This window comes from Paramormyrops kingsleyae, chromosome 6, assembly GCF_048594095.1.
Source record: "Paramormyrops kingsleyae isolate MSU_618 chromosome 6, PKINGS_0.4, whole genome shotgun sequence".
NCBI lineage: Eukaryota > Metazoa > Chordata > Actinopteri > Osteoglossiformes > Mormyridae > Paramormyrops > Paramormyrops kingsleyae.
In genome coordinates this window covers 5756945-5767611 of record NC_132802.1, presented here as the reverse complement: position 1 = coordinate 5767611, position 10667 = coordinate 5756945, and the positions used below count along the sequence as shown (strand labels likewise).

The following is a 10667-nucleotide window of genomic DNA, read 5'->3' as shown; positions in this document are numbered from 1 at the left end:
ATTATTAACGACACATGAGTCATAAAAAGTAATTCTACCTCGCATATTTTACACCTCATTTTTCTGCATATTTTATATGAGTTCTACTAGCGTAAGGTGTATTCTGTTTAACATGAGGTCATTTGGTGACGAACCGTTTGTCAGCTCTAAGAAGCGAAATCCAGGTGTGACTCACACTGACGCATAGGCGGGATAGGAAATGCTGGAGACCATCGTCATGTGGCACCGCTGTGGTCCAAGCAGTCACCCCAGCTGCTCTAGGCGGAGGGCAGTGCGGTAATCACAGACTGTCATATACCAGCTGAGTCAGTGCCCAGGACACCCCACCCCCCCCCACCCACATATAGGTATAGGAGGGCTGCTGCTGTCACCTACACGTCAATCAGATTCCCAGCTGTCCACCGCAGTCAGCGTCTTGGGCTCCCTGTGATCTGTGCTTCAAATCTACCTACATGATCAGCCTCTTGTGGCCTCATTTGCGATCAGGTTAAAGTACCCCCCCCCCATCCCACCGGTCCATTTCCTTGGGCACAGTATGCATCTAGTGTGATTGTTGGCCATGCTTGTGTTGCCAACTAAGCTTGATTTGTTACTAAAAGTTCATTACATTACATCATGATGTCATTGTGTGGTGATGCAAAATCGCATCATTACATATATTACTCAATGACGCTACTCAAATTGATTTGCCATCTCAGTGAAAAATACAATTAGAAATTTATTTTAGATTAGTTTGTCACATATTTTGTTTTATAAAAACAACCTAAACACGGCACATTTTTATGATCAGATAGCTACACAAGTCATTGAATTATTGAACAACTGCATATTACATTTTTTTTCTTGTTAACTAGTAAACTACACATTCTGACCAATTACAGTTTTAATTCATGTGTTGCTTGTAGTTAACATGCTACCAACTGATCTGCAGAACTGCTGAGTGTGTGACAGAGAAAATCATTTATGTGTCATATAGAGCATTTTAGCGTTTGAGTGACTTACCAAAAGCTGCTAAAAGTTGCAAGATAAATTTTACATTTTCAAAATGTCAAAGTAGCTAAATTTATTGCTCATTGCTTTTCGAAACAAAAAAAGTTGCCTAAATCTAGCAACAAAATTGCTAAGTTGGCAACACTGAACCGTGCACGAACATGGAACACAGACAATGGTGCAACAGACACACACCATTATAAATTAGACCCAGAAAGAACAGATAAGGAACACTGTACAGATCGGGTAGTTACAAACATTTAACAAGAATTGCAGCAAATTTGGTTTTTGGCAGGTGCAGTGTTTGCTGGGAATTTGGACTGATGAGAGTGTCCAGGAACAACTGGCTGCAAGGCAGTAAAACTGCATGACATTTGGTAAAATCTTGTAATTAAATGAAAATCGTTGCGTTGCATATTCGATAAATCTAAATGAGGCCCGTGTGTCATCATGGTCAAAATGACTCGAAATAAACCACAAAGTAAGGACATTAATCATGAACTCCACTGTGAGGTGCAATAGCGCTTTTCTTTCTTATGTTTTCTTTAGCACAAAAAGTCTCATGGTGATGACAAAAGCATGCTCGGGCTCGGATCATTAAGCACAATATGATCGCAGATCAACAGGGGAGTGGGGAGAATTGTGCTCAGGCAAGCTACAAGGCAACCAGGCCATTTTCTTGTATGCACTTTCTTGGTACCTTCACCCAAAACTTTAAACATTGCTATGACAAAGCGAACACATGGGAAACCCAATAGCTGCCTCCCACCCGTGGGGTTGCCAAGCATAGGTTTGTAATCCACTTCTGACACAAATGTAGCAGCTCTGCTAAGGGTGGGACTGTATTCCTGGTCTTCTAACCCAAAGATAGCATCAGCAGCAGACATTTGGCATCACCAGAAACAATGCGGCTCCAACGATTACTACTATAAACATAGAACAGCTAATACAGCAGAGTTTACACACCAGCGTGTTTTTTGCTAACTAGTTTCTGCGGTGGACTGGTGTAAGAGCCATTGCCCCAGGTTTCCATTTGTCATTTTGAAAGGTCATTGTAGTAGATCAGCGTGGCTAACTTGCCAAGTTAAACTGCACTTAAGAGACCCATAGCTGCAATAAAAACAGGATAAAAAGGTCAATTTTGTTTTGTTCTGTCTGATAAGCAACAGTTTGTGCCACAATATATAGTCATATATTGAATTATAACATTCTATTTGACCGAAAACTCAATAATATTAATTAGCACTGTATTATCACTCTGAAAAGTAGAATAGCAGAAAGTGATAACACTGTTTTGCTATGCGAATCTAATTAAATGTATCTGATGCAACAGCAGATTATGTCTGGGGATCACCATCCCAACAAAGAGGCACTGCGTGTGCACCTTCCTTTCCTTTCAGGAAACAGGCACCGAGAATGGGGCTATTGTGTAGGGGTCACACACCTGCATCTCGTCACTCTGCTGATGCAAAGGTTATAAAAACTGGGCCCGATGTATGGACGGCAATTTTGCATCCTTTAATTTTCTCCACACTGACATAGAAATAGGTCACAAAATATAAAAAGGATAAAAAAAAAAGAGTGGTAAGTTCTAAATGCAACATACTTGCAGACAGGGTTTTTCTTTGAAGAAAAAAACTGTTTAATGGAATAGTATAACATTTCCACAAGTAGTCTCCCTTACGAGCGGTCTCACGGTATCCATGGCTCTAATCCAGTGCCCGTGGGACTCTCTTGAACATCATAGGATAAAGTACACCAAGGTAATCCCTGGTTGAATTACCAGTAATCTGTTTTTTCCGATTATTCGATTGCTTCGAAGTGTTTTATTGGCCAAGACATAATGTAGAGCAGGGTTCTTCAAATCTGGACCTCGATTCCAAATCCAGGCCTTGTTTTCAGTTCTCCCAGGTAGTTAGTTTAATAATTACTGACTCTGATTGGTGAGAGGCTTCACATCTGGCTCACAGGTAAAGGAAGGCTGGAAAACCAGCTGGGCTCAGACCTCAAGGACCGTGATTTGAATAATAGGGATGTAAAGGTTCCAAAAATCCAGTGCATTGACCCGACTGGGAAACACTGCCACAGACAGTTCTTCTGAAAACTCACGCCTGATGTCTAGTAGCTTTCAGAGGATCCCACATTACGTTTATAACCACAGAATGTGTTAGTATGAAATCTGTGTGAGTGTCACTGGCACTGAAAGCGACCGAGAAAGCATGCGGGCTTACATGCGCATGAGTGCCTCATGACTGGATATTTTTGGTAGGGGGGCGATACAGGAAATGACTCCACCCGAGGGTAACATACAGGATTTTATGCTGGCACTTTGCGTGCGGGGAAAACCCCAGATCCACAAGGAGCTTCAGCTAGTGTGTAAGTGAGCGTAGAGTTGGGGGGGGGGGGGGGGGGGGGGCGGCGCAGGCATCTCGTTGGCCCTCAAAGGGGCCTTTTGTCCCCGTTCGTGGGGAAAGCGGAGCAGGGAGGAGAACTGGGGAGGCACGAGGCTGTGGATGCTGGGCTCTTGCCTAAAAACACAGTGGGGCACAGCCAGGACACAAGTCAGCACTGTGCACCTAAGACTTCGTCACTAGTGTGTGGCCCCTGGGATCAACGTTCATCAACATAACGCTGAAAAGGGAGGCTGAAAACCTCCCAGGGAGCAGAGCCTTTGGCTGAAACCAGGAGCATAATATGGAGAAGTACTTTCAAACAAAGCTCAGATGAAATTCCTTGTGGTTCATCAAGATCGTGGCCTTGGGGCTCGATAGCATGGGCACCCAAGCTAAGGACACTTAAGGTTATTTCTTAATAAGGGGAGCAAAGACCTTCACAGATAATTATGGTGTGTTTTCACATTTTTATTGAGACAATGTGAACTGAAAACATGAATTAAATTAAACAATGTACTCAATCTGATGGCACATTAAAGATACAGATTTTGTACTCGGAGCAGAGTCCAACAAAGCAACTGAAAATGACTAAAATGACTAAGAGTTTTGAAGCACAACATTTTTTCTTTAGGCAGCATTAAGGCAGCACTGTAAGACAGTACAGAATTAAGCTATACTGAAAATGATCATTAATATTGAAAAATGTTGGTGTTTTTCTACTTGACACAATACTGATAGTAAGTGCAACATCACTACCCAAAGGTTTCCATGCATGTGCACTGAATGAAAATGATTGGCATGAATGTTTTTGCTTATTTCCTGGTCAGGTACAGATATACCATTGTCGAGAAACCAAAAGTAACAATAACAGCATCAATGCTAGCAATGTGTATTAACCTTATATGGAACATGTTCTAGTTAAAACTGCAGAGCTATCCAATAAAAAGGGTGCTTGTTGAAGCCATCCAATAAAAAGGGTGCTTGTTGAAGCCATCCAATGAAAAGGGTGATTGTTTAATTATTCAATGAAAAGGGTGTTTTTCAAGTAACAAACAGGACATTCAAACACCCAAAATTGTATTCAGAGAATGCTAAGAGGCATTCAACTAGTTTTCAGACATTATACTTTTTTATTTTTATGTTTGTCTGTGTTCAGGCAGCACAACCTTGTGCTTTTTTTGCTTGTTGTTTTGCCAGCAACCCAGGCAGCAGCACTGTACTAGAATATACACAGAACTGATTGTTTTTCGTAGCCTCAGTACAGGGCTTGGGTGACAGTACGAGGCTTTATTGTGTCTGGGGCCACATTAGTTTGAGTTGTACTGTGTACTTATATTTAATGTTCTGTAAGTTACCTAGTAGCCTAGTTTCACCTACAAAGACCATGAAACGTCGGATAATCTCATTTTCCGTGTATGAGTATTCTGGCTCTGAGTGACAGAAACTCAGCATGCATTAGCACGCCGTGGGTCAGTACACACATTGCCAGTTGCAAGCTTTCTTAAACCCTGTCACATTTTACCTGATTTCCCGCACATCGCACAAACTGGACCCTGTTGTGTATTATGTTTGGCGATGCGGTTGATCTATTTGAAAAATCGGCATTTATTGAACCTAATATCCAAGAGTAAGAGTGGAGGTTTAAAGCTGGTGTTTGTTGAATGGTGGATGTTGGATGTAGGTCAGGACAGGAGCAAGCCTACATGCTTGCTTTGTCAGTAATGGCCCAGAGCGGAGCTGGGCAAGTCTGAAAGCTGGGAGAATGCTTATTTCATGACAGGAAATGACATCATTCAGTAGTCTTTATGGAAAACTCTCAGCCTCCAGAACACCGCTCTTCCTGCCAGGTAGTTTTTCTCCTCAGGGGCTGAAGGAAAGAGAAACAGCTGATATTCACAGTAGAGACATTTAACCAGGTGACTCTGCATTGTAATTAAACAAATAACAAAAAAACACAACAATTGCATGTAAAAACTGACAAGAATTTTGACTTTACTTTTATCACATCAGTCAACTGTATTAAAATATGTCTAATTTGTTGGGTGTTAGATGCTTAATGACATAATATTGACTTGAATTATCTGTATGATGGATTTGATCATTTGTGCAATTCATAAGCATAAGCAATCCCATCATAGACAATACTTTGTCAAGTAAAATTTGACCCCCAATGCTGTGCTATGTGATACTGTATGTATCACCTGCTCCTTTACCCAAAGTAATCGTCTCTCAGTTATCTGCTCAAAGTGATTTGAATTGAGAAAACTGAGGCCCTCGGACTGTAGTTCAGGCTGTGAAGAAGAAAACCCTACTAGGATCCTGCCAAGATTTAGGACACTACCATGTAATCTTTGTTAATAAAGCATCCTGAACCCAAACCTGTCTGTAAAGCATCTCTTTGTGAAGGACTTCCTGAAGTACTCGCTTGGGTGTCACTAATCAAAGTACTCACGAGTACTGGCCCATCCTGCGCATCCCCGTCACCGCCACGACAATGATGACCACTACTGCCACCAGCGAGCCAATCACGATGCCCACAACTTGCCCTGTGCTCAGGCCACCTGGGTAGAAATATGACAAAGTTTGAGAGGAAATCTTGGTTCAAAAGCTTGTAAAATTAGTTGCTCTGGGGGTTCCTTACCCTCATCATCTTCTATAATCAGTGAGGAATTTAAGTGTGGCATCTCAGTTGCGTATCCGTCATCCACCATCGCTGTAGAGACAACTGTGGAGCTGTCAGTGAACGTGGTATCTGTGGCAGTTACGGTGGTATAGCCCACACTTGTGTTCTCCTCTGTAGCATCTTCAACAACCGTGGAGGTGATTTCCGGAGCCTCTGTCAGGTTCGAGGTAACAAATGGCTCTGTTGCATTAGGAGAGAATATCATACTTCTGTCTGTGGGCTCTTCAGTGACTGCAGTCATGGAGGTGACCTCCGGTGAAGTTGTACTCTCATTGGTTGGTACCACGATAGTGCCTGAAGAGCAGCACACAGGGAAACAGTAGGAGATTCAGACAGAACGCCTTAAATGTCACACTTAAAGCAGTTGGGGTTAAGGGCCTTGCTCAAGGGCCCAACAGTGATATAATTACTGTACCAGCCATGAGATTTGTACCGGCAAATTTCCAGACTCCTAACCCACAGTACCATACACTACTGCACATGGAGCGGATGATGGTTACTGTGGTGAGCAGCACAGCCTTTGGCACGAAGCAAACGGCCACACATGATCACGTGAACAGCAAAGCAGGAACAGTGGAAAATAATAAGACTTCTTCAATTTCAGCACTGAACTGAACTAAGACCAAACGTACAAAATGTAGAAAATGATGCAGGTGCCTCTTTTCAGCTGAAGAACAATCAGTCCAGTGTCGAGTGGTTATGTGCTGAGGGGGCAATAAAAATGTACCACTGCCAGAACATTCCAGAAATCTCACCTTATAACCACAACAGGACTTCCAATGCATGATGACCTTCTTAGGAAAAACTGACTCGACTTTCTGATGGACAGTATTTGGTGTTTTTTGTTCCATTCCAAACCTGTAGCTCATAGGAGTGAGACACACCAATTTAACGACTCTGAAGCCGAGTTTAGCCTCATCGCAGCCCTTGTGTAGGGTTAGCCACTCCCACCTCGCCCTTCGTCCTATCTGGTCCAAGATGGGTCACTCGCGTTCCATGTATGTTACATCATTTCCTGCCTTGGCACAGACGGGCAGCCAGATTACTAGTGCAGTAAGAGCGAGTCAGAAGGGAGAGGCTTTCAGGAATATAATTAAGAAAAAAAAGTCTTGTGCATAAACTGTGTTATGTGGAGTACTGTTTTACGTAATAAAAAATGGTCATCGTTTACTGTATTAAAACTAAGGGTGATTTTTTTTCAGGGGCAAATTGAACTACAAATAAACTACAAAATTAGACACTGAATATAATTAATGGAATCTTTAATGACTAAAAACACAGTTGCAAAAATAAAGCCTAGATCTTAAGAAATTCTGACACTACTTGTTTCAAGTTGAGTATTGATATTGGGTGATCAGGTCCCTTTCTGTGAGTTCATGTTATGTACCAAAAATGAACTCGATCGCAGACGTTTTCACTTGACTTGTGGTTGATCAGGTCAGCTCTAGCAGGACAGAAATGGGGCGAACTGACTTGTTGGAAAGACGTCTTATTATGGTGCCAAGTGGAAAATCATTAACCACTTCTGACCAACCAGCCATTCTGGTGCTAATGTTTGTTGCAGATTGAGTAAATGTGTACTTAATGTGTACTGTGCCATCAATGAGTGTAGCTGATTTATGCAATTCCTCTAATTAATAGCGGTGTCCACACAGTCTTGTGTATAAACAATCAATACAAAACTAGGAACAATTTGTGAGTTGATTTGCATTCAACTAGTATGAATGAGTCTGCATTCCTGTTTGATTTTCTTATGGTGTTACTGGTACAGCACAGCTGCTGTTTTAAATCCAAACCAGCAGAGCAGTTTAATGGTCCAAAAAAATCCCAAATGAAACCTTTACTGGAACCTTTACTGGAAGTTCCCTGGAAACCCTCAGTGGTGCCTCAGATCAGCTCAGAGACCAAAGCCTCACTTCTGCTGTACTGCGATTAGAAACAGTCACGATGGTCACAGACGGCTTTGGCTGACACTCCATTGTGTAGCCCATAATGACCGAATTCCATCCTGCATCTCCTGCCTTAAAGTCACCATCCCAGATACAAATGTTTCATTACAGCCTCGTTTCCCACAATTAGCTGATGGTTGTTTCTCTTCCACTACCGGAAACTCTCACAGATGTGGGAGAGAGAGAGACGTGGGCTTCCCATAGGTTCTCTTTTGCACTGAGGCGGTGGGCTCTATAAAGGGGAGGCAGCAAGCTTCCTGTTGGAAGAATGAGAGAAAAAAATGCAGTTCCCGTACTTTTCCCGTCTAGCGATTTACTGTCTGAAATGGGGCTACTAGTTGAAATCTCCCGTGAAGCATCTAAGCCACAGCTGTTGTTTAGTCACCAGCGTGGAACGACCATGATGTCCTGGTCTGGCCCGCAAGCTCCCCTAACCATCAGGCACGCGTCACAAAGAACGGCGGCATCAAAAAATAATCGAGCTGCCTAGCAACACGTTTGATCGGAAGAAAATACACAGCTGACAGCTGCATACTGCATAAGTTTTTATAGCAGAATGCTTTTCAATGACGGGACATGGGTTAAGTGTCCAGCTAAAGGTCACAGCAGAGCCATTCTAGGAAATTGAAACAACAGTCTTGTGGGGATTAGGTTCTTAACTACTGTGCCACCTAGGGGTCACAGCAGGTATCAGGCCGAGCTGATAAGTAGGGGTTTTATGGAAGGGGTCTAGAGAAGGTTTTGCTTCAGAGGCCTGAAATGCTTCCCTATAGGAGAAGGACACTCTACCTTCTCCCAAGACTGCGCAGCCAGACAGGAGACAGAAATCTTTAAAGCGGAGCTTATCAGGGGGAGAGCTGTCGCATGGGCCCCCTTCCCTCGTTTTTCATTCTTTTTTTACCTTCCCACTGTCGATCGGTGTCTTTGTTATCACTCCGTCCCAGATCCAGTCACTCCGGCGACCGCACTGCTAGGAAGACTCTCCTATCACAGTCTGGGAGTGGGCACTCCCGGGCAATTGACATGCCGCAATTAGGCCAGCAGACGAAAACACTCAGCCCACAGAGCGAGAGGAAGCAGAGCCCCTCCACCCAACCTGCCTGCCAAAGTCATGTTCCCTACATCCAGATGGGAACACTTCACCCTCTGCTCTTCTGGGACCAAGACCAGACCAGTTTCACTAAAGGAGGGGGGTCGTTGTATGCCCAGAGCCTGGCCTGTGGATGGATGTACCGACAAAGTGTATTATTAGTGTTTGTGTCCATGTAACTGAGCGTGTGTGGCCAAGAAAGGGTGTGGCCAGCACCATCCAGCAGGTGGCGCTGTGGGTTTCTTTGGGTGTGGCCTATGGAGAAAGTCCAGCTGGCCCATGTAATGGCATCCTGTCATGAAAGGCTGTGGGTTAAATTTAACACCCCCACCCCCAGCTCTAGTGACACCCTGCTAAAGATGGGCCACATGACGCAAACAGAAAGGACCCCCCCCCCCCCCCCCCAACCCCCACTGCTTCCAGCACCCGGGGAGTTTCTACAAGCCGGCGACCGGCTCCCTGTCCCAGCCGGGGCCTGTTCCTCCAGAGCTACACCTCACCTCCAGCGTAATGGCAGGGGAGTGTATATATATACTAATGGGGTATTCCAAACTATACTTAGACCTCCTAAAACTGTTTTGTTTTCTTTCAGTTCGCTAGCATTTGATAACTAACAAAAAGATCAGCACAAAAAACACACACTATGGTATGATGCAAAAGCTGAAACTGAAGTAGTGGAAAAGAAAAAGAAAAAAAACACACACACACACACACACACACACACACACACCCATACCCCTACACCACTGTACTGGACAAGCAGCTAGAGAATGGATGGATGGCGATCACATGTAAAATATGATATTCTCTGAAGCTGAGAACGGAAACAGGGTTCAGTCCAGCACTGGCAGACAGGGAAGGAGCAGGGGAGGTGAAGAAGGGAGGAGGCAACTTACTTGCGTGTGTGACGGAGCACAGGGGTCCTGCCAGGGCACACAGGAGCAGCAGCGGCAGCGTCCGGCCTGGCATCATGGTGACGGCTCTTCCTCTCACGCGGTCCGCGCGGCACAGCGGGCCGACCTTGGGGCGCGGTACAGTAAGGGGCGGCGGGCTGCCCAGGTAGATGGTCAGCGGGGGGGCGTGAGGTGCGGCTTCAGAGGACACACCTACACACACATGCACGGCCAGCTGGTTGGATCCTCCACAAACTTCTGCAAATAAAACTTTGTGGTGGTTTTCAGGTCAGCTGCGATGTCAGAAGTCGGAGTCTGGCGGTGCACTGGAGGACGCATGGAGAGCGAGCGAGCGAGTGAGCGGGTGTGTGGCTGTTTGGGGGGAGCTTGGGGACGTGTGGGCAGCGTCAAGCCCTGCCCCCCTTCCATTGGACGGCTCTAAAGAGCTGGCCAGCCCAGGCAGTCGTTATCCATGCCTAATTCAGACTACCAGTTCCAGGATAGCTATAGTCAGCAAAGCAAAAGGACAAACTGTACAAAACATTTATGAGACGAGCCAGAGTTTTTCCACATTGTCTCCTTCTTCCAGGTTGGTGGTGGGAAAGACATAGAACTGTGTCTCTGTGTAGGAATTTACTTGATAATCTGAAAAAAAATATTTTGCACTTC

The 10667-nt window shown here is 44.5% G+C and overlaps 1 protein-coding gene across 1 annotated transcript; it reads right to left on the bottom strand.

The window, feature by feature from the left end:
* Positions 1 to 3836: 3836 nt before the first annotated feature.
* On the bottom strand, positions 3837 to 10384 carry pdpn (podoplanin). Its single transcript, XM_072713482.1, has 4 exons — positions 10002 to 10384; positions 6025 to 6360; positions 5836 to 5944; positions 3837 to 5250 (listed from the first exon to the last, which is right to left on the bottom strand). The coding sequence occupies exons 1-4, from the start codon at positions 10075 to 10077 to the stop codon at positions 5244 to 5246; spliced, it is 528 nt and encodes a 175-aa protein (XP_072569583.1). The 5' UTR covers positions 10078 to 10384; the 3' UTR covers positions 3837 to 5243.
* Positions 10385 to 10667: the final 283 nt, after the last annotated feature.

Coding starts and splice junctions, on each gene's coding strand:
- pdpn (XM_072713482.1), bottom strand. CDS start 10,077: ATGATGCCAGGCCGGACGCTGCCGCTGCTGCTCCTGTGTGCCCTGGCA. Junction 6,361..10,001: donor GTGCTCCGTCACACACGCAA/GTAAGTTGCCTC, acceptor GCTGCTCTTCAG/GCACTATCGTGGTACCAACC. Junction 5,945..6,024: donor GATTATAGAAGATGATGAGG/GTAAGGAACCCC, acceptor ATTTCTACCCAG/GTGGCCTGAGCACAGGGCAA.